The sequence below is a fragment of the Phoca vitulina genome, unplaced genomic scaffold, assembly GCF_004348235.1.
Source record: "Phoca vitulina isolate PV1807 unplaced genomic scaffold, GSC_HSeal_1.0 scaffold25, whole genome shotgun sequence".
NCBI lineage: Eukaryota > Metazoa > Chordata > Mammalia > Carnivora > Phocidae > Phoca > Phoca vitulina.
In genome coordinates, this window is record NW_022589728.1 from 17,869,474 (window position 1) to 17,897,200 (window position 27,727).

The 27,727-nt window shown below is 34.9% G+C and overlaps 1 protein-coding gene across 1 annotated transcript in view; it reads left to right on the forward strand.

Annotated features, from left to right (window-relative positions):
* The first annotated feature begins 974 nt into the window (after positions 1 to 974).
* MCMDC2 (minichromosome maintenance domain containing 2) overlaps positions 975 to 27,727 on the forward strand; it is a 32,549-nt gene continuing 5,796 nt past the window's right edge. The window contains exons 1-13 of the mRNA XM_032421846.1: positions 975 to 1,134; positions 1,229 to 1,359; positions 1,430 to 1,489; positions 3,551 to 3,746; positions 4,662 to 4,784; positions 4,904 to 5,008; positions 7,817 to 7,942; positions 9,572 to 9,809; positions 14,817 to 15,022; positions 17,412 to 17,578; positions 18,085 to 18,264; positions 21,888 to 22,030; positions 26,031 to 26,140. Of these exons, the coding sequence (XP_032277737.1) occupies positions 1,041 to 1,134; positions 1,229 to 1,359; positions 1,430 to 1,489; positions 3,551 to 3,746; positions 4,662 to 4,784; positions 4,904 to 5,008; positions 7,817 to 7,942; positions 9,572 to 9,809; positions 14,817 to 15,022; positions 17,412 to 17,578; positions 18,085 to 18,264; positions 21,888 to 22,030; positions 26,031 to 26,140 (1,879 nt within the window). The 5' untranslated portion in view covers positions 975 to 1,040. The remainder of the gene's footprint in view (positions 1,135 to 1,228; positions 1,360 to 1,429; positions 1,490 to 3,550; positions 3,747 to 4,661; positions 4,785 to 4,903; positions 5,009 to 7,816; positions 7,943 to 9,571; positions 9,810 to 14,816; positions 15,023 to 17,411; positions 17,579 to 18,084; positions 18,265 to 21,887; positions 22,031 to 26,030; positions 26,141 to 27,727) is intronic.

The following is a 27,727-nucleotide window of genomic DNA, read 5'->3' on the forward strand; positions in this document are numbered from 1 at the left end:
TGTCATTTTGTGAACTATATATCTTGTTCCTTTTGTGCGACTTAGTACATTAATATTTTTTATAGCAAGTCAATTGTAAGTTTTTTACGTATTTCTCATCCCTCACTATACTTTTTGTGAACAGTAGGAATCATATTTTACTCATCTTTGTGTCCCCAGTGTCTAGGACAGTCTGGTATCCAATAAATAGTAAATGCCCAATAAATATTTGATAATGAATAAATGTGATGGTCATTATTTCTGACTTCTCTAAATTGGCAACTCCTTGAAGGCAGGATCCAATCTTAATCATTTTATTCCTAACACCTAATACAATTATTGGTATATATTGTTTCCAATTACTGTTTGCTGTCTTTGAATGAATTTTACATATTCCATTCTCATTACCAAAGTTTAATGTTTTATGTTGGCCACTAATAGAAGATTTAAAGCCAGAAGAAGCCTTATCATCTAATGAAACCCCTTCATTTTCTACAGATGAAGATACTGAGCCAAGAGAGGTCAGGTGATTGCCCCATAGCAACTAGGAAATGCTGGGTCTAGAACTAAGTTCTCAGATTTTTTAGGTTAACTACACTTTACTTAGATTGAATTTTTGAAACAACTTTTACCACTTTCATTTTTTAAGCAACTCCTGTAAGGGGACCTCATCCATCTAATATTTATTTCAACAAGCATTTTTTGGGAACACCTACTCTGTAAAGAGATAGTTGAGGCTCCTGTTCTTAAATTTGCAATCTTGTGGAGAATCTGATGACCTACTGTTGATAAAAAATGTTATTTGGCAAAAAAAAACACAAAGTTTTGTTTCCTTTTGGGTAGGAATTTTTCTAAGTTGGAAATTTTACCTCATTTCATTTCACTCTCAATTTTAAGTTGAACAATTTGTAAGGTTTTATTAGAGATCATGAAGTGTAAATTCTAATTTATTTTATTTCTAGGTATTCTCATCTTTTCTGTGCGTTTCACCATCTGTAGTCTTTACCAGCAACTGTCGTTTAATCATTTAGTAATAGAGAAGAATCATTAATTAGGAGAAAATGTCAAGTCTAAAAATGAAAGAGGCAGCCCTTATCTATCTTGACAGAAGTGGAGGCCTCCAAAAGTTTATAGATGATTGCAAATACTACAATGGTATGTTCAGCAAAGGTGACATTGTATCTTAGAAACTTTAAAATAAATTTCTGCATGTAACTATCCTTATTTTTATATTTGTGTATTTTTACAGATTCAAAACAAAGTTATGCTGTCTATCGATTCAATATTTTAATAAATCCCTCTGATATTGTTGAATTGGATGCTGAACTTGGAAATCACATTTTACACGAGCCTTTAAAAGCTGCTCAAGTTTTTCAATCAGTAAGTTAAAGAAAGAAAGAATTTTATGTCATGTGGAATTTTTGGTAACTTTGTTTGTTTGAAACCACAGGTCTGTTTTACTGCTGTTAAGACTCTCTCATTAATTGGACAATTACAGACTGAAACTCAAGTAAGTTTTAGTTAAATTTAACAAAGAAAACTGAGGTAAAAACCTTTGAAGATTACTTGTAAATAAATACTTTTATATTCATATTTTTGTTTATTAAAAAAGATACTACATTTTTTCAGAGTTCAATAGAATATCTTAAATACACATCTTCACTTCCTGTATTATCACTTATAACATTGAATATTTTTATAATAGAACATTCCAAACATACTGCAAAATAAAGAGAATAATATGGTGAGCCTCTATATATCTATCATTCAGATTTAATAGTTTACAATATTTTGCCATACCTGCATCATCCATTTTTTACCAAAATATTTTAAGGCAAATCCCAGACATCCTAATGTCACCACTCCATCCTTTAGTATCAACCTCTAAAAGTTGTGGACATTTTTCTTATATAACCACAATGCCATTATGACCCCTTACAAAATAACAATTTTTTTGTATCTAATATCCAGTCCATATTTAAATGTACCCATTTGGGCTCTCAAGAGTGTCTCACAATTGATTTGTTCAAATCAGGATCAAAACAAGGCGTATACATTATAATTGGTTATTGTATCTCATTAAACCTCTTTTAATCTAGAGCAGTTACCTCCCTCTTCCTTTTTATACCACTGAGTTTTTGAAGAAACTAGTTAATTGTCCTGTTAATGTTTCATAATCTGGATTTGTCTGATTATGTTCTTACGGTATTTAACTTATTCTTCCATACACCATATTTCTGGGAAATAGAAATTGGCTCTAAAAACTTGCTTAAATTCAGATTCAACTCATTTTGACAAGAATACATCATACTTACTGTCATGTATTTCATATTGCACTACATTAGGGGAAATACACTATCTGTTTTCTACTTTTAGTAATCCCACAATTGATCAGTGGGTTCTGGTAATGTCGGTCTGATCTCTTCAATATACACTCTCCCATCAACTTTCACCTAATAGTTTTTGCAGCCACTGATGACCATTACCTAGAATCCATTATTTCATTAGAAGTTGTAAAATTGTGATTTTTTCTAATTTCAGCAACCTTTCTGAATTTAGTATCTGAAATTATTCTATAACAGAAGTTTTCTCTCATCAACTGTTTGGTTACCCTGAAATATAATTTGTACCTAAAAGGCAGAATGAATGGTTGATTTTTTTCCATTTATAAATCTTCAGAGAATAATGAGTTGAAATCTAGGAGCCTAAATGATGACCAATAATTTTTTTGGTTTTGTTTTTCCTTTTTTAAAGATTTTATTTTATTTATTTGACAGAGAGGGAGAGAGACAGCTAGAGAGGGAACACGAGCAGGGGGAGTGGGAGAGGGAGAAGCAGGCTCCTGGCCGAGCAGGGAGCCCGATGCGGGGCTCGATCCCAGGACCCTGGCATCATGATCTGAGCCGAAGGCAGACGCTTAACGACTGAGCCACCCAGGCGCCTCTTTCCTTTTTTTTTTTATTATGAGGAACTCATGAATTTAAAGATATATCCGATATATTTCAATGAATCTTTGTCATTCTTTTTGATGTATATTATTGAACCTTTGGTCCATTGGGAGTCCAGTCCCTTAAAGTTTGCATTTATGTCCTTTTGACACATCCCATGTTTTAGTTTTTTGTAGCTCCCTTGGTTTCTGGCACAAAGAGGTGCACCAGGTCCATCTGGTATATTTTCTGTCTCAGACCTGCAGTCAGCCATTTCCCTTAAGCAGCCTTGGTTCCTTTTGGTGAAAAATTATATTTAAGAGATCATAATCTGGGCACTGGAAGGGGTCATTGCTATTGGATTCTCATTGTTTTGTAGGTCTTTTCAGTGGATATAGTCAAGAAATTGTGGTTTTAAAGAAAAATTATGAGTTCATAATAATATTTTCAATTAAAATGTAAGATTTAAGGGGTTTGCATCTTTAATTTTATATTTAGATCTTTTTTCTTATGCTTAAATTTGATTCCTAATAACACTAACAAGTTATTTACTTGATTTACTCCACAAATATACTTAATATAGTGTAATGCAAGTCCAATTGGATCTACAATTTTTATTAATACCATTTTTACCTTCTTATTAGATTAATATAGTGCTGAAGTTAACACATTTACCTCCTCTGCGAAGTTATAGTCTTGATCTTTGTGAGTTTCCACTTGATTATGCATCTCAAAGATTTTATATGATGCAAGGAATTGTGATTGCAATGACAACTGTAACCAAGTATACACAAGGTGCAAGATTTCTTTGTTCAGATGAAGCATGCCCTCTTTCAAAAGGTAGATATAAAAATGTAAAATCAAAACATCAAGCAATTTATTGTTTAATCCTAAATCATGTTTACCATTAGTTATGAAACACTCATAGAGTAGAAAGAATGGAATAAAACTTGGTGTTTCATGTTTACAAGTTTACTTCGCATAATCCTGAGGTGCATTCTTTTCTTTCCGTTCTCTCTCCCACAGTGTTAACAGGTGCTCTTGGATTGCTGAAGCACTTGTTCTCATACATTGTTTCATGACTGTTGATTGCTGTTTCCTCTCCCTGTAATGTCCTCTCTCAAACCTTTGGCTTAACTTCAGTCCTTCTCAGGACATCTTTTCCATTCATCCCTACTTCTCATTGGTTTGAATGTCATTCCTCTCTTCTCTCTGAATACTCTAAATGAACACCACATATTAAAATTATCTGTTTCTTATTGCTGCCTTTTGAAACTGTGTTTAAGTATCCATATCACCAGTGCCTTAGCATAGTGCCTGGCAAGAAATAGCCATGCAATAAATGTGTTTTTTTTATTATGTTATGTTAATCACCATACATTACATCATTAGTTTTTGATGTAGTGTTCCATGATTCATTGTTTGTGCATAACACCCAGTGCTCCATGTAGAACGTGCCCTCTTTAATACCCATCACCAGGCTAACGCATTCCCCACCCCCCTCCCCTCTAGAACCCTCAGTTTGTTTTTCAGAGTCCATAGTCTGTCATGGTTCGGCTCCCCCTCCAATTTTCCCCCCTTCATTCTTCCCCTCCTGCTATCTTCTTCTTTTTCATGCAATAAATGTTAATTGAACTGCTCTGAACCCACCTGTACAATTGAATTAATTATACTTTGAATTAGAATAATTTTAAAGGAATGAAAATGGATAGCTAAATCCAAAAGCAAATTTAGCTTACCTTTGTTTTCTTTCAGGATTTCAGTATATAAGAGTGCATGTGCCTGGTGCTACAGAATCTGCTACAGTAAGAAATGACTTTTTGTGTAATCTATGTTCATCTTCACTTCAAGAAGACAGAAAATTTAGAGTACTTGGTGGTAAAGATGCATTTATATTTTGTAATTACAAATTTTAAAATAGTATTTGATATCTTAATGTGGAAAGTAAATTGAATGTATATTCAAATAACTAATTCTTTTTTGCTATTGGCCTTAAGATAAACAGATAGTTGAAATAATCACAGCAAAGGCACTTCATGCTTTTCGAGGATATTCTAACAACCAGCCATGTAGGTTTCAATCTCTTACAGTTTTTCTAAGAGGTAAGTAAGTTTTGTGTGAACTAAAAACAAATTGCTGTAAAATATATAAAATATGTAATTGACTTGTTTATAGCTATATATTATAAATGGTACTTCTATAGCTTAAGAATCATAGGTCTTCTTTTGAGTGTTTTAAAGAGTCATGTTTAGCTAAGGTATCAGTTATTCATTGAGTCATACATCATTCACTTAAAAAGATATTAGCACCTGCTATGTCCCAAGCACCGAGCTAGGTTTCAGGGACACAATTATTTATGGTAATGATCTCCCATCATTTTATGTTGTGTCTTATGTAAACATTGGGGTTATTTAATTTATTTTTTGAAGATTTATTTATTTATTTGAGAGAGAGAATTTACGAGCGGGGGAAGGGCAGAGGGGAAGCAGACTCCCCACTGAGTGAGGAGACTGATATGGGGCTCAGTCTCCCTGACCGGGAGATCATGACCTGAGCGGAAACCTAGAGTCGGTCACTTAACCAACTGAGCCACTCAGGAGCCCCTGGGATTACTTTATAATGTAAACTTCATGAAGGTAAGGACTTGTTTTTTTTACTGCACATAGTAAAACCTCAATAAATATTTGTTTAAAAAAATGAATGAGTTGTGATGTATGATTAACTCTTGAGAACTGCATGAATAAAGACCTGTGAGTAGACAGAATCTGCCATGGAGGAAATCATTATTGGTATTAATCACCCAGGGAATGGTGAGTCTTCGTTGAAAAGCCAGGACTGTGAAAATGAGGGTGAGGCTCAGCCTCTTTTCTTGGGCTGAAATTGGAGAAGTTAAACTGTTTGGAAAGAGAGAACTTGAATGTCAAACATGTATCGGAAACTCAAGAGTTAGGGAAGTAGAAATTCAAATAAGAACTCTTCCCGCTGTGGCCTGACAAGGATGAGGCAAGCATATAAGCACAGATGATAATAGGTCATTTTTAAATAGCAGTTACTGTGTGCCAGGCACTCTTACATATATTAACTCATTTAGTCGCAACCCCATCAAGTAAGTTCTATTATTATGTCAATTTTACAATTTGGAAACTGAGGCACAGAAAGTAACTTGTCCAAAGTTACATAGCTAGTATGTGGCACAGCCATAATTCAAATTCAGGCATTCCAGCCTCAAAGTCTACTTAATTCTATTATATACTACATAAAAACCATACAACATAGAAATATAAGTGGCTATCCAACTTATATTTTGGTAGAAAATCCTTTCTTCAAATAAACTCTTCCATAGAACCTAAATGAATTTTTAAAGATTAAATTAATAAAAAACAGGCCTTTTGGGATTGACATTAGAAGAGATAACCAGACTTCCCAGCCTCCTTACCTTTTTCTTGACCTTTCCTTGACCTCAAGATACATCTACCAAACTATGATTCCATGGAACAGTAGAAAAACAATTTGCTCTAATTATCCCCTCATAATTCATTCTGTATCCTTCAGTTAGTTGTTTTTTGTTGTTATTGTTTGTTTGATTGGTTGGTTGGTTTGTAGTTTTTATTTTCTCAATTCTCGAGCCTGATTCTTCCCTTCCAGTCTACAGCGTACACCAATATGCTCTGTGGAGATAGATAGATAGATAGATAGATAGATAGATAGATAGATAAAAAAATTAAAATTAAAATTAAAATTAAAATTAAAAAAAAAAAGAAAGGAGGGACGCCTGGGTGGCTCAGTCAGTTAAGTGTCTGCCTCGGCTCAGGTCATGATCCCAGGGTCTGGGATTGAATTCTGCATCGGGCTCCTTGCTCAGTTGGGGAGCCTGCTTCTCCTTCTGTCTGCTGTTCCCCCTGCTTGGGTGCTCTCTCTCTCTGACAAATAAATAAATAAAATCTTAAAAAAAAAAAAAAAAGAAATGAGAGAGAGAAGAAAAAAAATGATGGAGAAGATCACCTTTTGATCTTCTTCATGGAGAGATGCTAATCCTGTTCCTCCTTTTAAGCCTTTCTTTCATAGCTTTACAACCAGCCAACTTCTGTGTAATGGAGGATCAAGATTTTTAGTGTATATTTTTAAAATAAATTTTGAGGGGTGCCTGGGTGGTTTAGTTGGTTAAGCATCTGACTCTTGATTTCAGCTCACATCTTGATCTTGGGGTCATGAGCTCAAGCCCCGCGCTGGGCTCCATGCTGGGCGTGGAACCTACTTAAAACAATCAATAAATCAACCAATTTTGAATTTGTGCAAAAGCTTTGTCCAATCTGTAGATGTGAGAAGGGAAACCTAGCATAATGCAAGAGATACCCAGATCTAGATGTGAACTTCAGTTCTGCTATGTACTATTTAGCCTCGTACAATTTACTTAACTTCTCAGTTTCTTCATGTACAAAGCAGGAATAACAATATCTAACAGTTTTCAATTAGATAATATATGTAAAAATACCTTGCCTATATTGTAGGTAGTGAATAATACCTTTTAAAATTATTTTCTTCTCAAATTATTATTTATAAGGTCATTTTTATTAACATTTTTTATGATTTAATGCAAATATGTTTCATCTTAAATAGAATGATCCTGTTTTTCCTTTAATTGTATTAGAGGAGACTATCTTGTTGCTGTGTCTCATGCTTCTTGAAATTAATTCATCGTTGTCTATAAATATCAAAATTTATCAGCAATAAAATTGCCTCAATTTACATTATTGGTGTTACTCTATGTAGATATTATACTAAACAAAAGTAAATGCTTTACAACTAACTCAGTTACTAACTTGTTACTTGTTCTAGATTTTTGAACCATATGATCATGTACAAGTTTCATTTAGTGAATACATATTTTCTTTTGTGTTTAATAATCTTAGATGAATCAGTGAGTAAAATGAATATAGGAAATGAGTATAAAATTATTGGAATTCCAAGCTGTGTAAAAACGTCACAAACTGCTGTCTGTATAGAGGCAAACAGTATCATTTCTTGCAATCCAAAAGGTAAGGAAATTGTTAGTATCATATATTAACAAATATTTAAATTTAAGTCCATGTTTTCAGGAAATAAGTATTTGCTCAGGAAATAAGTATTGCTGGGCACTCTTCTAAGCACTAGGTATATAGTTATAGTCAGGTTCCTACTCTTAAATCATATGGTAGACAGTCAGTAAACCTGTAAACTAATCAACAAGACAATAATGCTATGAAAGAAATAAAATGTGATAATGTAGAACCTTGCCCACAGGAAGGACTCCTTTTTTTGCCTGAACTTTATTTTGATTTTTTCATAATTAGCAATGAGAAAATTGTGTCCAGATGCCAAGAGTTAAAGGTTCATCAAAAGGTTTTTCTACCCAACCTTTTATTTTCTAACTAAAGCAATGTTAAGTAACTTGTGGTCTGAGAAAAAGAACCCAATACAATAGCATCCTTTTCCTCATCTGAGTTCTGAACCAATCAAGAAATAAGACAAAAGAGAAAGGCGATGGGGACCAAAATACACTTTTGTTACTGGTAATTTCCTTTAACAACTCAAACATAAATAAGCATTAGGTAAAAGTAGAGAGCAGACCTACTCTTAACTTGGCACACAAATAATTAAAGTAGGAAAGATTAGTTAAATCTTGAACAACGTTAGATTTTTTTTTGAATCACTAGATAACCATCTGCAAAAATAGAGGCCCAAGTTGAATTTAAATGCAAGTAGATTCTAGATACCTCTGCTTGTCTTGAAGAGAAAAGCTTCTTAAAAGAGTAAAAATATTGAAGAAAGAAAGCACTAAAGGAAAATAGATATTTTAATGTTATTTTAAATATTTTCTGCTGTGAAGTGTTTCCAGATTTATTGATTTGGTAGCAGAACATGACTTATATGTAGGTGAAAAAGTGTGCTTTCTCATGCTACACTATAGAATTAGGCAGATTTAACCACCCAAATGTGGCAGGAGTTACACTAAAGTAGGTCTCCCTTGGTCCATGGGCATGGATGAATAGAAGAAATCATTGCTCTCTGATGGCAGCCCAAAAGGAAGGAGAAACGGACTGGTTTATGCATGCACAGCTATTCTTCCCAGTGATCAGTTGGATTAAATCACTCATTCCTTTGAGGAGCTGGATAGAGTAAGGGAGTGGAGAAGATCTAGATTGTTACAGTATAGTAGAGTCCAGTGCTTTCAAAGTAGTAGAGAGTAATCTTCCCTTTTAACAGCATCATTCAAGTATTTCCCATTCTCCTGTTTAGCCCTCATTAAAGGTGGTATTATTTTAAACATAGATGTAGAAGCAAACACTGCAATACAGGAGCCCCCTGATCTGGCTTTGTTCATATAGGTCTTAAAAGGAAAAGAATGAGGGATTTGCTTGCCCCCCACAGCCAGTCTATGTGGACACATGGGGTGACTGCTTCCTTTTATTATATTCCCTGGGATAAAATCGAGAGACCAGAGTGACCTCTAATCATAATGTAATATAATATATATAATAATTTAATATTATTATAAGAATTTGAATGTGGCATTACTAGAAGAACTACAATTTGATAATATTTTAGATAAATGGAAGTAGAGATCTATAATGTCGTTTTCTTGTTTTAAAACCCTTTTTAATATATGTGTTAATATTTACTTTCAGTTCCCTCAGGAATTAGCGACAATTTCAAGCATCTTCTCTCTTTGACTTCCAGCTCATGCTGGAAATTTACGGCAATACTTGCCAATATCTTTGCATCACAAATTGTTCCTCCTGGGACTTACAATTTGCTCAAGCTCTGTTTGCTGATGAGTCTAGTACAGACAACTGACCGTAACAAGGAACTGAAAAATTGCCTGGATATTTTAATTATAACAAGTGATACTCTACTTGTAGACAGGTAAAATATGTGATATGAATGTTTTCAAATTATAAATTGGTCACAGATTTGCATAAATCCTTTCCATGAGCATTATTACAAGACAAATATTTAGAATTCATCTGGGCAGTATAAATATTTAAATAAACTTTTATTAATGAAGTTCAAAACTTTAAAAACAGGAATTGATAAATTGGATATTTGCTTTCAATATTTTGAGAATCTAACCACTCAGAATTTCAACCAATTTCCCCACTCAGACCTTTACAAATAAATGTATCCTTCACAGACTTCTTTTTCCCTCATTCCCTAGTTCATTTTCTGCTTTTGTACTTTGCTTTCATTTTAAAATAATCTTCCCCCCAACAGCCAACAAGCCATTGTCTTATTTTTCTCCAAGATTCCATTCAATAATACTGATGCACTGTATCCAAATAAGTCTGTGAAAAGTGCCAAAATTACTGTTTGGGGACTATCACCCTAACTTTGGAATAAACTTCTACTCAGCATTTTGGGGCTCCCCACTAGCAAGTACTATTTCTAAAATTACTTAAATGTTCAAAAGCCAGGGATAAACTTCTTTTTTTTTTTTTTTTTTAAGATTTTATTTATTTGACAGAGAGAGACACAGCAAGAGAGGGAACAGAAGCAGGGGGAGTGGGAGAGGGAGAAGCAGGCTTCCCGCTGCGCAGGTAGCCCGATGTGGGGCTCGATCCCAGAATTCTGGGATCATGACCTGAGCTGAAGGCAGACGCCCAACGACTGAGCCACCCAGGCGCCCCCAGGGATAAACTTCTTATATTAATACCTTGGATGAATTTGTAAAGCAAAAGCAAATTTATAGAATGAATTTAAAATTTTAAAAATGCAAATTTAACTTAATTGGACAGATGATGTTTTGCTAAAATTAAATTAAAATTAAATTGCAATGTAAATGTGGTACTAACTGCTACAGATTGCACCAATTTAATCTTCTACTGATGAGCATGGGAGTATTTGTTTCCTCACAGCCTCACCAACACTGGGTATTATCAAACTTTTAAAGTCAGCCATCTGATGGGTGGAAAATGGTATTTTATTTTAATTTGCATTTTTTAACTAGGCGTAAGTTTTAGTATCATTTAGAGTTTGTTAAACACTTTTATTATTTTTTTATGAACCTCCTTGACTCCTGTCCACTTTTCTATTAAGTTGTTTATTTCTAAATGATTTGTGATATCTCTTGTAAATGAAGGCCTTTGCCTCTTTTCCTGTTTGTCATTAACCTCTGGCTTTTCCTGTGGTATTTGGGGTGGTATGAGAGATTTGGGGGGGTTGTTTTGTTTTTTAGTTAAAATTTATATATAGTGAAATAATCAGATCTTAAGGATATACTCCAATAAGTTTTGACAAGTGCTTACATTGTGATAGCCACCACCACAATAAAATATAGAACATTTCCATCACCTCAGAAAATTCCTTCACTTAGTTCCTATCTCCATAGGTGATTTCTGTCACCGTAGGTCAATTTTCCTGTTCTTGAACTTCATAAAAATAGAATCATACAGTGCATACAATGCATATTCTTTTGGGCCTAGTCTCTTTTACTCTACACATTTTTGAGATTGATCCAGTTGTGTATGTCAGTAGTTCATTGTTTTTATTGATGAGTAGTATTCCATTATATGAATGTACCAAAATTTGTTTATCCATTCTCCTAGTGATGGACATTGGGTTTTGCATGTTTTGACTATTATAAATGAAGCTGCTGTAAACATTCCTATACAGGTCTTTTTGTGGATGTGTGTTTTCATTATCTTGGATAAATACCTAGGAGTAGAATTGCTATGTCATTAGGTAGATATATATTTAACTTTATAAGAAACTGCCAAACAGTTTTCCAGAGTGGTACCATTTTACATTCCTACCAACAATGTAAGGCTCCAGTTGTTTCTATCATCACCAATACCTGGTGTTGTCAGTCTTTCTCAATTTAGCCATTCAGGTGCATGTGAAATGGTATCATATTATGGTTGTAATTTTCATTTCCCTGATGACTACTGATCTGAGCTCTTTTTTTTTTTTTTTTTAAAGATTTTATTTATTCATTTGAGACACAGAGATACAGAGATACAGAGAGAGAGAGAGAGAGAGCATGAGCCGGGAGAGAGGCAGAGGGAGACGGAGAAGCAGGCTCCTTGCTGAGCCAGGAGCCTGATGTGGGGCTTGATCCCAGGACCCTGGGATCATGACCTGAGCTGAAGGCAGACGCTTAACCATCTGAGCCACCCAGGCGCCCCTGATCTGAGCTCTTTTATATGTGCTTATTGGCTGCTCATGTATCTTCTTTTATGAAGTGTCTGTTCAAGTCCTTTGCCCACTTTTAAAAGGGGCTGTTCTAGATATACATCCTTTGTCACATATATGTACCAAGAAATTTTTGTTTCAGTCTAAAGCTAGTATTTTTTTTCTTAAAAATGTCTGATGAGCAGACTTTTTCATTTTGATGAAATTCAATTTATTGGGTTTAAGTTTAGTGTTTTCTGGGTTCTGGGTTCTGTTTAAGAAATCTTTGCCTACACTAAGGTCATGAAGATATTCTTTTATATTTTCTCCTAGAAGCATTATAGTTCTAGCTTTTATATTAGGTCTGTTATCCATCATAAGTTAATTTTTGTATATGCTGTGAGGTAGGAGTCAAGGTTAATGTTTTTTCCTATGCATTTATACAGTTTTTCCATACCATTTGTTGAAAAGATTTTCCTTTCATCATTGAATTGTTTTGACACCGTTGTTGAAAATCAGTTGAACTGGGTATAAACTAGGTATAAAATTGAACTGGGCAAAAATCTGTTTGAACTCTTTCTGTTATTTTGACCTATTTGTCCATAATTATGCAATACCATACATTTTTTATTATTGTAGCTCTATGTTGTTTTGAATCAAGTGGTGCAACTTTATTCTTCATTTTCAAGATTCTTTTTCACTATTTTAGGTCCTTTGCATTTTCTTATAAAGTTTAGAATCCTGCATTTTCTTATAAGGTTTAGAATCCATATGTTAATACCAGTCTCTCACCCACCCCCCAGAAAAGGCCATTAGAGATTTTTGTTGGAACTGCATTTAACTTATAAATCAATTTTAGTGAGAATTTATATCTTAACAATGTTGAGTCTTTTGATCCATGAATATGGTGTGTATCTCCATTTATTTAAGTCTTCCTTAATTTCTCTCAGCAATGTTTTGTAAAGGTCATGCATATGTTTTGCTAGAGTGATTTCTAAATATTTGAAAATATTGATATTATTAAAAATAGTAGTATTTTATTAATTTCATTTTTCAAATGTTTGCTGTGAATATGTAGAAATATAATTGATTTTTGTATTTTGACCTTACATTATGTGACCTTCACTATTTTTCTGAAAGATTTTATTTACTTATTTGGGGCGCCTGGGTGGCTCAGTCGTTAAGTGTCTGCCTTCGGCTCAGGTCATGATCCCAGGGTCCTGGGATCGAGCCCCGCATAGGGCTCCCTGCTCCACGGGAAGCCTGCTTCTCCCTCTCCCACTCCCCTTGCTTATGTTCCCTCTCTCGCTGTGTCTCTCTGTCAAATAAGTAAATAAAATCTTTAAAAAAAAAAGATTTTATTTACTTATTTGACAGAGAGAGAGAGCACAAGCAGGGGGAGTGACAGAGGAAGAGGGAGAAGCAGGCTGCCTGCTGAACAGGCAGCCTGATGTGGGGCTCAATCCCAGGACCCTGGGATCAACCTGAGCCAAAGGCAGACGTTAAACTGACCGAGCCACCCAGGCGCCCCCTTGTATCACTATTTTTAAAAATTTCTCATTGGATTCCAATGTGTAGACAGACAAGTTTGAGACCCATTGTTCTATATAATAGGTTCTCAGCTGTCCTGCATATTAGAATTACCTGGGAGAATTTTTTTTTCCTTTTTAAGTGGGCTCCATACCTGGAGCCCATCATGGGGCTTGAACCCATGACCCTGAGATCAAGACCTGAGCCAAGGTCAAGAGTCGGATGCTTTACCGACTGAGCCACCCAGGCGCCCTACTTGGGAGAGTTTTTTAAAAAATTTATGATTTTGGCTCACCCCAAGAATGGTTTGGGGTGGGGCTTGACATTGGAATTTAAAAAATCTCCCCAGGTGATTTTAATGTGAGGTGGGGTTGAAAACCACTGCTTTATAGGCTTGCAAAAGTTTCTTTCTAAATCTCATTCCCCCATTTTATATATCTTCAAACTAACATCCAAATTCCTTGAAATGGCATATACACTAGAAATTTTATAGCATCTACCTATCCATATTTAAAGAATACTGCTTCATCCTCTTTTGCACTGGATGTCTATGTCAGCTCATCATAGTTGATTGCACCAGCAAGCTATGATTTCTGTGGGAAGGTTTTGAAAGCTAAGACAATCATAATCCTTTCTTAGAATTTAAATTTGAGAAATGAAGGGGCTGAGGCAATTGGCAAAGAGATCAGAAAACAGAAAGATGTATCAAGAGTTACCATGATACATAGGCAGCAGGGATAGTCATTATGGGCTACTGGCAAGCCTAAATGTGAAAATTCTGAATAAACAAAAGAAAGCAATCCATAAAGAGGAAGGCCCAGTTCAAATGTCATCTCTCTGTAGCTTTCTCTGACTTCCTTCCAGGAAGAAATAATACTCTCCTATGAATGTTCTCATGAAAACACATTGTGTTTTAGTTTTTTGTTTATGTCTCTCTTTCTAGGCTGTGAGCTTTCTAAGTTAAGGACCATGTCTTATATATGTTTTTATCCCTAGAAAAGGTGCTCATTAGGGGCACCTGGCTGGCTCAGTCAGTAGAGCATGCAACTCTTGATCTCGGGGTTGTGAGTCTGAGCCCCATGTTGGGTGTAGAGATTACTTAAAAATAAAATATTAGAAAAAATTTTCATTAAACACTGACTCAAATTAAATTTAATTGTGTAGTTGTTATACATGATCACTTTTGAAAATCAAACATTGAATAATAGTAACGAGTAATTTATTTTTTCCTAGGCTTTTGAATTTTAGTATAAACCTTGTGCCCCGTGGTATACGTCATCCAGTCTCTACTGAAATTTTTCCTACTCTATCCAGAAATAAGTATGGAACTGGCGCAGTTAGCATTCAAGCTGGCAGTGCTTTGCTAGCTAAAGGTGGTATCTGCTTTATGGGAGACTTGGCGTCACACAAAAAAGATAAACTAGAACAGCTTCAATCAGGTGAACAATATTTTTTCTAATTAATTTTTACCTGTTTAACTTACAGTCTCATCAGTGTCAAGGAGTTACTTAACAGTTAAGATTGTATTGTACACATTTTAGGAATTGAGAAATTATATTAAATGATACTTCTCATTTTACCTTTATTAATAAAAAGAGGGGAATTTAATATACAAATGCACTGTTTTAGCTTTTGCTCTCAGTTGTGCTAACATGTGAGTTTTTATTGGCCCAGATTTCTTTTCTTGTCTTACTGTTTTAGCTAGGACTTCCACTCTGATGCTGAAAAACTGTGGTAAAAAGAGACATCCTTGTCTTGTTCCTCATCTTTAAAGAAAGTTTTGAGTTTATCACCATTAAATATGATGTTAGCTGTAGGTTTTTTGGTAGATGTTTTTTTCCAAGTTGAAGGAGTTCTCCTCTATGGTGAAATACACATAACATAAAATTTACGATTTTAACCATTTTTAAGTGTACAATTCAGTGGCATTAAGCACATTCACAATGTTATGTAATCATTACCACTCTCCATTTCCATAACTTTTCATAATTCCTAACAGAAACTCTGTATCCAGGGATGCCTGGGTGGCTTGGTCGGTTAAACGTCTGCCTTTGGCTCAGGTCATGATCCCAGGGTCCTGCCTGCCACTCCCCCTGCTTGTGCTCTGTCTCTCTGTCTCTCTGTCTCTCTCTCTGACAAATAAATAAATAAATAAAATCTTTAAGAAAAAAAGAAACTCTGTACCTATTATACAATAACTCCCTATTCCCGCCTACCTCCAGCCCCTGGTAAACTCTATTCTACTTTCTGTCTTTATGAATTTGTCTATTCAAGAATCTCTTATTGTTAAATAAGATTCCATTTTATATATATACCACTTTAAAAAAAAGTTCATTCATTTGTTGAGGGACACTTAGGTTGTTTCCATCTTTTGGCTATTGTGAATAATGTTGCTCTGAACATTGGAGTCCAGGTATCTGTTTGAGTCCCTACTTTCAACTCTTGGGTATATACCTAGAAGTGGAATTGCTGGATTATAAGGTAATTCTATGTTTAACCTAATGAGGAACCACCAAACCGTTTTCCACAGTGGCTATGCAATTTTGCATTCCGATCAGTAAAGGATGAAGATTCTAATTTCTCCACATCAGTCCTATTACATTTCATAAGTAATAAAATATTTTTTTTAAAGATTTTATTTATTTACTTGAGAGAGAGAGAACAAGCAGTGAGGAGGGACAGAGGGAGAGAGAGAGAGAGAGAGAAGCAGATTCCCTGCAGAGCAGGGAGCCTGATGTGGGGCTCGGTTCCCAGGACCTGGAGATTGTGACCTGAGACGAAGGCAGACGCTTAACTGACTGAGCCACCCCGGTGCCCCAGTAATAAAATATTTTTAAAGGAAAAAGCTTTATATATTAGTACATTTAACAGCAGCTTTTCCCTTGTGTTTGATTAACTTTTAGTTTACACTGGGCCCACATAATAAGTAGCTGGCCCTGGCTACTAGAATGGCAAAAATTTAAAAAATTGACAACAAACATTACCAAGGGTGTGGAAAAACTGGAATTCCTATATATTTTTGATGAGAGTATAACATAGTACAACCATTTTGAAAACTGCTCTGGCCTTTCTATAGAGTTAAAAATATATATTTATCTTATGACCCAAGAGAAAGATAAATATAGACAAAAGACTCTGTTATCATGAATGAAGAGAAGACTAATTTGAGAAATACTTGAAAGATAGAATCCTAGGAATTGGATTGAATCTATAGATTGAATGGTTATAAGGGGTGAAGGATGGATAGAAAGGAGATTTTGTTGCTTCTACATTTTTTATTTGGGTTTTAAGTAGTTGAATAGTGATACCCCTAATTGTGAGTAATGCACACAGAGTCATTTGAGGAGAAGAAATGATGAATTTGGTTTTCAACATGTTGGATTTGAGATATATTTTCCCCTAGTCATTGTAGTTTATATTTTCTCTAAGTCTTACCCTCTTTCACTCTTACATGCATGTCCTGCTTTCTTTTTTTCCACATAAAAGAACATTGCTTAATTTCAGCCCCCCTTGTAAGCATGACTTACATGACCAGTCTCTTAACCCTCTGCCTATTCCACCCAGACACTGACCATAATTCCAGCTATATGCTTTAGACTGTTGTTCTCATTAAGTCATGGGACACATAAACGTTCAAATATTTTTCTTGTTCTTTTTATGGCAGATCCTCTAATTTAGCCACATCTTACAAAACAACCAAATTTACTTGTGTCTTTACTGTCCAACATTTAGAGAGTAAAATTCTATATAATAATATCTGTTATTAATTTGTGGATATATAGACCAAAATGAACCTAAATAGTAAATGCATAATGTCTTTTGACTTAGTTGTGGAAAGCAGAAGCATCACAGTATACATCCCAGGAAAGAAGTTTGGGGATGATGTTAATCAACAAATGACTTTTCCAGTTCAGTGCAGTTTTTGGTCTTTTGTTGATATGGATTCATCTTCAAGGAAGAATATGCCGAAAACCAACACTCTAATTGGTCAGATGGTAAGGTATATGTATATTTTATTTTTAGAATGTTGTTCAGGGAATTTAATCACAGATTTTAATCTCAATGTTTTTGTTGTTCTTAATGTTTTATTAACCCATTTCTATCTTTAATCGGGTACTAGAACTAAATAATGATGCAATTGTTTGAAAATTTTCATTTTTTTAGTCATGCAAAGCGGGTGTCTGTTTACTAGAAATTATTATTTGAATAGGCAGTAGAGTAGGCTTTAATGAATAATGTGTAAGAAAATAATAAAGAGCATTCAAAAAATTGGTCATATTAAGTTCCCATGATACTCAGGAATCACTTTAAATAATAATTAGTAGTAACAAATAATAAAACAAAAATAGTTATATAATTTAATATAATAAAATATTTTAATAATATAAATATGTTAATAATTTAAATAATTATAAACAATACTTAATTTATAATTATTTCTAAAGTGTTTGTGGAAATGCCAGAATTTAATGTTTGTCTTTTACATTTTCATTTGATGTAGGATTGCAGTTTGATTCCAGCTAATCTCCTAGAGGCATTTGGATTATTGATTAGCTGCAATGAATCATCTCCTTGCTACCCACTTCTTTCTACTGTGCAACATACTTTAAAGAAAGCCATTGATCCTGAAGGGCAGCTTTATGTAGCTTCTAAGAAGTTCACAACTGAAGATTTTGAAAAGGTACAGGTAGGAAAAATGAGTACCAAGCATACTTGTGCTAATGTTTCTCAATTGAAATAGAACTCACTTGAGCTCTCAGTTTTCTTTATTTAGATTTCTTTTATTCCAAGTCACTTTCAGCCTTTAAATATTTTAAGGACGTTGTATAGAAAATATTTAGGATTATAATTAAATAAAAAACTGCATAAGGACATAAATATTAAAATGTTGAGTTAATTCTTTGCACCTCTGTCCAAATAGCTTTAAAAAATCTCAATAAAAAGAAAACCAATAGAATATTTCTATGGAAAATTATGATGAGAGGCTGTACAGGTATACAGTTATTTACATTTTACAGATTATTCAAAGGGATTTACTTTATATAAATGCCTTCAGAGTTCTGACTTTAGAGAATACCTGTCATGACTCACTAACCCATTTCAGTGTCCTGCCATGAAAACATGGGCAGCATGTTCAGAGAACCTGAGAGTAGGTGATATAAATTAGTAATGATTTTTGTAGCTATTAAAGGTACACAAGTATTTACAAGTGACACCCTTGTAATATTGACTATTGAGAAATCTATCCACAGTAGAGTTAAAGTACCTAGATAGGATAGATAAAGGGCAGGAATACTGGGAGTGGGAATCTATGAGTCATTAAAAATTTTTTTTTCATACCTGCCTTCCTTGTAGGTAGACTGCATGGGTAAAAGGAAAAGTGAGGTGGACTTAAAACGGAATTATGAGCATTGTTTATTCACATAGCTTAGAACAGAAAAAGAATATGGTAAATCAGGTATTTTTGTTTTATTTATTTATTTTTTATTATTTATATTTGGGGGAGGAGCAGAGGGAGAGAATTTTTTTTTTTTAAAGAATTTTTTTTTTTTAAGATTTTATTTATTTATTTGACAGAGAGAAAGAGGGAACACAAGCAGGGGGGAGAGGCAGGCAGAGGGAGCAGCAGGCTCCCTGCTGAGCAGAGAGCCCAATGTGGGGCTCAATCCCAGGACCCTGAGATCATGACCTGAGCCAAAGGCAGGAACTTAACCAACTGAGTCACCCCGGTGCCCCAAGAGAGAGAATCCTAAGCAGGCTCCATGACCAATACAGAGCCCAACATGGAGCTCAGTCTCACAACCTTGAGATCATGACCTGAGCCGAAATCAAGAGTCAGACGCTTAACCGACTGAGCCCCACCCAGGCACTTCTGTTTGTTTTAATATATAAGAAAAAGTAGTTAATCTCTAGGAATTAGGGTACTAAATATACTGACACACTAATGACCTAGAGAAATTTTTGCCCAGTTTTTCTCTGAAAAACAAACAAAACCCCTTGGGATTTATTATTTACTGAATCCTATATATATATATGAGCCTACTTCTGCTCTTTTATGTTCTCACAGAAAAATAAATCTTCTTTAAATAGTTTTTCATTTAATTGAGATAAAAATAAGATACAAGAAACCATTAAGGGACAGTTTAAGTGCTAACCTAGGTGGTGCTAACTCTAAGTATTTTAGGAATTCAGGAAGGAAGATGTCAAGTAGAATGCAAGAGTTGGGAAGACTTCAAGGAGGTGAGATTTTGGGGCACCTGGGTGGCTCAGTTGGTTAAGCATCTGCCTTCAGCTTAGGGCATGATCTCAGGGTCCTGGGATTGAGCCTCACATCGGGCTCCCTGCTCGGCGGGAAGCCTGCTTCTCCCTCTCCCACTCCCCTGCTTCTGTTCCCTCTCTCGCTGTGTGTCTCTCTGCCAAATAAATAAAATCTTAAAAAAAAAAAAAAAGGTGAGACCTTAGTTGAGCCTCAAGAAAAGGTAAGATTTAGATGACAGGAAGGATGGACATCCTAAACAGGAATGAAAGTAGGAGCAAAGACAGAAGTAGAAATGAATATACATGGAAAACTATGAGAAGACATAGCTGACTGGAGCAAAAATTAGAGTCATTGGGATTAGGATTTGGCAAATTTACAATAAGCCTTGAAACTCAGGCAAAAAAATTTATAGTTGATTCCTCAGACTGTAGAGAACAGTTGGACTTTATTAGAGTTGTGAAACAGCGAAAATGATTTCTCCAGAAGATAAATCTGTCCATTACACAAAACAAATTGGATGTAGTGTATCAGAGCCTGGGCTCTCCAGGAGGCTGACCAAGATGAATTTAGTGTGCCATTGTTTATTCAGGAGTGCTCTTCTAGCTCTTCTATTAATACCTGTGGAAGGGAGAAGGAAACAGGATTGAGCAGAGAAAGGAGTCAACCTATGATGCAGGCCCAAAGATAGCCCTACAATGAGCTCTGGAGTTAAAGAGACCCACCAGAATTGTTTTGCTTTGGACAGAAATAGACTTTTTTGGTAACACTTGCCCCACTTCTACCTCAGTCATTTGATATGGGCTGTCTTGAGGCATTCCCTAAAGAGGTTGATACCTAGAGGCCAATGCTGACAGCACTCCCAGGAGCTGGTAGCAAATCCTTTCCTGAAGGGGGAGATAGGTGGCACATTACTGTGACTCCATAGGATAAAACCTAGAGAGGGCTACTGAGATTATTAATAATATTATTATCCAGTTCTTAAGGTCTAGAGGGAACTGTGGAGTGTAAGGAGAATAAAGAAGACAGGACATACCTAATACAGGACATATCCAGATCCTTTAAAAGGTTGTATTTAGGGGGCGCCTGGGTAGCTCAGTCCATTAAGTGTCTGCCTTCAGCACAGGTCATGATCCCAGGATCCTGGGATTGAGCCCCACATCGAGCCCCACATCGGGCTCCTTGCTCAGTGGGGAGCCTGCTTCTCCCCTGCCTGCTTCTCCCCTGCCTGCCGTCCCCCCGCTTGTGCTTGCTCTCTGTCTCTCTGTCTCTCTCGTTCTCTCTGTGTCAAATAAATAAATAAATCTTTAAAAAAATAAAAAATAAAAAGTTGTATTTAAAATATAGTTAATAGCAACCTTATTATGATTAAATTTTCCTTTCGATTCTAAGTTGAAAAAGCAGAAAACAAACAGGGTAGTGAAAAGTCTGGAAATGATGTCACAAATTAAGGATTTAAGGGACTGGGAATCCTCAGAAAGAAAAAAAGCACAAAGCTCAGAGAAGACAGTGCTAATCATTATGTTGAAGGCTTGTTCTTTCCTGGAAGTCTTAATCTCCAAGGCCCACCTTCATAGTGGTTAACACAGTGCCTCCCACATTGCTAGCGTTCAGCTGTGTTCTTTAAAAGGAAGGAAAAGAAGTAACGTGAAGGCAGGTAGCTCTATGGCCCATGAGAGAAAGTTTTAAGGAAATAAATAGTCAAAGAATTAAAGCTGTTCAAAGGGAAATGAGCTGCTGGGGGAAGCCTCTCTCCCACTGAAAGGATCTAAGTGAGCCTTTACTCCACTGGAAGCAAAGCCTTGATCCTCATTCAAATACATTGCACAGAACATTTCTGCACTAAGAGGGAGGAAGAGGTTACTCTGGCTAAACTTTAACAATATTTACAAGTATAATACGATGATTTAAAGTGCTCAATGACTTTGAGATGGTCCCAGATATTTAATCAACTTTGATGTAAATAAAATATGCAAACTTTGGATTTTTGTAATATAGATTTTATAATAAAGTTTGAATTTCTTAAATTTTTCACACTTTTAATTTAGCTGCTGGCTTTTGCAAAGAATTTGAATGTAGAATTCAGTTTGGAGGCAGAAAGAATGATTCATGGCTATTATCTAGCAAGTCGAAGAGTCAGAACAGATTCTATAAGTGGATCAAAACTGTCAGCATCTGCATTAAAATACTTGTAGGTATTCAATCTAAAATTTTAAAGCCAGTATTGACTTTTAAATGATGTGTTTAATTAATTTGTTTATGTTTCACTTGTTTCTTTCTTTCTTTGATTGCTAGTTGGTTGGTTTATAATTTACCTTACTCCAAAAGATTTTAAGGTGATATAACAATTCCTTTTGTTATATTGTTACATCATTTGAACCTCCAATATTTGTTTTCATGAAATTATTTTTGTATTGGAACCTCTGTATAAAATGTGTCTAAGTAAAGTGCACTGATTTCAAATGCAAATGATTGTTTTTTAAAATACGGCTTTTTTATATTCCAGGTATTTTTTAGTTGAACCTAGAAAAAATTCTTTTTAAGTACATTGTTCCCTGTACTTTTAAATACTTCAATAGACTCATCTATTATTGTTCTTTGAAAAGTTATTTTTAAAAACTAATTTTTATTATAAAAGTAAAGGATGGACACAGTAAAAGTCCAAAATAATGAGTAAGGTGTCCAGCTAACTCTACCCATTGCTGTCCCACTCTCTAGAGAGATAATCACTGTTAACAGTTTTTGTGTTTTTTTCCAAAACTTATCCATTCAAATACTAGCATGTACAAACAAATGTAATTTAAATATATGATGTATATTAAATACATACTTTATTTGAATATGCTTTTTAGATGAATATGTTACTTAAACATATTATATGTATAGACGGTCCCCGACTTAGGATTGATCGACTTAAGATTTTTCAACTTCATAATAGTGTGAAAATGTACATGTTCGGTAGAAATCATACTTTGAATTTTGAATTTCTATCTTTTTCCCAGCTAGCAATATGCAGTAGGTACTCTCTCCTACCGGACAATGGGCTGCAGCTCCCAGTCAGCCACGAGATTAAAAGGGTAAACAACTGGTACACAGACACCATTCTGTATCCATGCAGCCATTCTGTGCTTCACTTTCAGTGCAGTATTCAATAAAATATGTGAGATAGTCAACACTTCATTATAAAATTGGCTTTGTTTAGATGATTTTGCCCAACTGTAGGCTAATGTGTTTTCAGCACTTTTAAGGTAGGCTAGGGTAAGCTATGTTTGGTAGGTTAGGTGTATTAAATACATTTTTGACATGATATTTTTAGTTTACAGTGGGTTTATTGGGATGTAAACCCATTGTAAGTTGAGAAAGATCTAAATATAAATATATATTCATATGGATAGATCTTTTCCTTTTGCCCAAGTGGAATCATGCATGGTTTACATATTATATTATAATACTATCAGAACATAAGGAATTACCTTATTCTGTTTTAATAGCTGCATTATAGTTTTACTGTGTTCCAGTGTGGCTGTACCATAATTTAAACAGTCCCCTATTGGGGCGCCTGGGTGGCTCAGTCGTTGAGCGTCTGCCTTCGGCTCAGGTCATGATCCCAGGGTCCTGGGATCGAGCCCCGCATCGGGCTCCCTGCTCAGCAGGGAGTCTGCTTCTCCCTCTCCCTCTCCCCCTGCTTGTGTTCCCTCTCTCGCTGTGTCTCTCTCTGTCAAATAAATAAATAAAAATCTTTAAAAAAAAAAAGGAAAAAAAAAACAGTCCCCTATTGATAAACCATTACTTCTAAATTAATGTGTAATTTCAAACAAATCATGAAGTAGGACCAGAGGTAAAATAATCCATTAAATAAATAAATATCTTGTTATAACTGCAATATAAAATAAGTGAAGGACTGGCAGGAAATGTCAGATAGAGGTCTACAAAAGATAAATATATTTAGTTAACTTTCCTAGCTGTATATTTATCTTCATAGACCTGAAAAAAAGTGCTGAAGATAAGATAAGGTAGAAGTCAACTGTGATGTTTTAAAATGGTGAACGGAATTTTGTTATGTTTCCCATTTTCTGAAGGAATATTTAAAATATTCAAATCAGGGATGCCTGGCTGGCTCAGTTGGTGAACCATGCAACTCTTGTTCTTGGGGTCATGAGTTCAAACCCACATTGGACATGGAGCCTACTTAAAAAAAATTTTTTTTAAACAATAAAATAAAATAATCGAATCAATACTCAAATAGTCAAAGCCTTGAAAATCCTATTTTCTTATTTTTTTCTCTGTAGCAAAAAGATATTTAAACTCATATCTCAGTTTAATTTGTTTTTTTGTGTTTTTTTTTTAAGATTTTATTCATTTATCTGACAGAGAGAGACACAGTTAGAGAGGGAACACAAGCAGGGGGAGAGGGAGAAGCAGGCTTCCCACCAAGCAGGGAGCCCGACGCAGGGAGCCCGGTGCGGCGGGGCTCAACCTGAGCAGAAGGCAGATGCTTAACAACTGAGCCACCTAGGCGCCCCCTTAGTTTACATTTGACTATATTGATCCAAAAATAAAGCAGAATTAAATTTAATGTGATAACTCTACTTCTTCCCATTGTAGAAATAAACACTAGAAGTGGAGATGGAGTTTAGGAAATAACAAAGTAAATGAACTCAGAAGAGTCATAAACTTTAAATTTTTCTCCTGCTTCTTCTATAGACAGGTACCTAATAACACCATCCTTGCTTTTCTAGAGTAGAGCTGAATGGTACTCTTTTCTTGCCCTGAAAAGCTTTATACATATTCATTTGGGGTCAACATTTTTAGAAGGAGCTTAGGTGAGGACATCAGGAACATTATAGTCAAATTTGAAAATAAACAACTCTGGAGAGATCTCCATAGACTCAAAGGATGATCTTGGTCTAACCAAGTATGAATGGATAAGAAAAGGTTGATGTCTTAATATGAAAAAAACTTGAGGTTTCATTCTTTTTATGTTTAATATGGGTAAACAATTTAATATGGCTCTTAATAATACTGTGAATTCAGGTTGTGTTAATAGAATATAGTATCTAGAGTAAAAAAAAAAATGCTTGTTCTGCCTCACCTCTACATTGCTGGTTAAATCACACCGGTAGTACTGTACTGAAAAAGAATATTAACCAAATCTGGTCATGAGGAAAGTAGCCAGAATGGTGAAGGGCCTGAAGATGATGTCTCATGACATATTAAAAGAGCTAGGAATATTTTATCTTAGAGAAAAGAAAATGTAGGGCAATTAGGAAATTTTTCTTTGAATATTTGAAGAGCTGTCATATTTAAGAAGTATTAGGCTTGTTTTATAATCTCAGAAAACAGAACAAGGGACCAGTGGGTAGAAATTTCAGTGAAACCAATTTCAGCTTAAATTTATATAATCTTTGTGTGTGAGTCCCAAAATTTTCAAATGCTTTATTTGAAATCATAATAACTGTGAATTATTATTGTTCCCATTTTATACCTGAGCTTCAAAAAAATCCCAGAAAGTAAATAAGAAGTCACACAGCTAGTAAATTCTAAAGACTTAGCCCAGGTTTTCTGATTTCCAAGTTCAGCAGTCATTCAAATACATTACATATGCCAAATGAGAGCTTGAGGGAGATTTTTTAGGTAATCAAAAGTTAGTTTAAAAATAAAAGATAAAGGACTGGCTTCCTAGTGAGCCCTAGGAAAAGTTCAAAAGAGACTGGACAATAAGTAGCCTGAGACATTGTAGAGAAAATTCAGTTATCTGATGGGAGTCTGAACTTTAAGGTCTCTTCCAAAACTAAAATTTCAAGATTCTATGAGGACTTTAAATAGATGAAGAACTGGAAGAAAACACCAAAGATATCTATAAGAGATATTTAGTTACGTTAATTTTCCCAACTATGTATTTATCTGAACAGAACTTGGGGAAGAGGGTGTAGAATAATAAAAATAAAGACAAGTCAGGGTGGAAACCAAGTCTTTGATAACAAGTCAGGATATTTGCTTGTTCTGGAATAGTCTATTGAACTTGGTAGGAAAAACATGCTTTGAAAAGAAACTGAATTTTTTTTAAGTAAAAATATGCTGATCTTTAAGGTATGGCTTATGTACACATATGTCTTGGTTTGTTCCTGCCAAAATATATATTATCTTTATAATATCAACATATTTTGATTAGCATCAGTTTTCTTTTTCAGAGTTTCCCTAGCTGAATCCCATGCTCGACTGAACTTAAGGAATAAAGTGCTTAAAGAAGATGCACTAATTGCAGCCTTATTATTTGAAACATCTCTCACACTGAAATATGGTAATCTATTAATTTGTTTTTTTTTTTTTTTTTAAGATTTTATTTATTTATTTGACAGAGAGAGAGAGATAGCGAGAGCAGGAACACAAGCAGGGGGAGTGGGAGAGGGAGAAGCAGGCTTCCCGCGGAGCAGGGAGCCCGATGGAGGGCTCGATCCCAGGACCCTGGGATCATGACCTGAGCCGAAGGCAGACGCTTAACGGCTGAGTCACCCAGGCGCCCCAAATTTGTCAGTGGTCACTATAAATAATTATATTTAAATATTCTTAGTCTGTTAAAATAAAATGTTATATATATTTTAAGTATTATTTTAAAGAATAATAAATTTTTATCAGGTAAGGCCTGTTTGAATTTGAACACTTACTGATTGTTTATAGGTAGTATCATCTGTTAAGTTCCTTATGGTGCATGATTGCTTGGATATTTAAACTTTTGCAACACTTATAGAATTCTGAAAAAACATGTACTTAATTCAACACATGAAGTGATTTTAAATTCATCTTCCTTTTAAAATAACATGCAACATTTAATTTTCAAGCAGCCCCCCTCAATGGAGTTAGGCACATAGCCAAAGAAAATGTGATCATCTGGCATCACCACCTTTCTGAATTGCTAGCTATACTAATCATGTGACTATAGCATTTAATTATTTGAAATGAATATGAGTTTATTATGGTTTTGTTAATAAATACATAAAAGGGCTCTTAGAGTAAGAGTAAAGAGAGTTATGCTCACAAAGGTCTTTGTTGAATTGGATGAGACATTAATTTTGATAAAATATTACCATCCTTGAAACCAAACTTTGGTCCCAACCTTGGGACTTAAAGGATGTATTGTATTAACACTGACTTTTCTGTGTGTATACATTCAGTGCTTAAATTTGTCTTAAATTCAATTTATATGGTAATAACTTTTTGCAAAGATTCATTAGAACATTAGAACTTTGTTCTATAATTATCTAAATCAAGCATTCTTAACCTGGGATTCATGAATACTGAGAGAGTTTCTAGGGGCTCATGAATCTCTAAATTCTGTAAAAATTTTTGTATGTATGTGCTTTACACCTTTATGCTTACAGAAATGAATGGTAAGTTTTATTAAGTATGTCTTACAGGTTCATGATCCCCAGAAAAAGTTAATTATCATCCTGAATTAATTTTATGTACTAAAAGAGATAAACATTGGTTCCCAACCAATACTAAATAAGAGGAATGATATAAAAATATTTTTATTTTTAATTTGCTTTATTATTTATATTCTTCTTCTTTTTTTAAGATTTTATTTTATTTTTTTTAAATAATCTCTACACCCAGTGTGGGTCTCAAACTTACAACCCTGAGGTCAAGAGTCCATGTTCTACTGACTGAGCCAGCCATATGTCCCTATCTTTTACGTTCTTCTTATTCTGTACTTAAAAGCATTCTTTTTGGGGCGCCTGGGTGGCTCAGTCGTTAAGTGTCTGCCTTTGGCTCAGGTCATGATCTTGGGGTCCTGGGATCAAGCCCCACATCGGGCTCTCTGCTTCTTCCTCTCCCTCTGCCTGCCCCCAACCCTGGTTTGTGCTTGCTCTCTCTTGCTCTTTGTCTC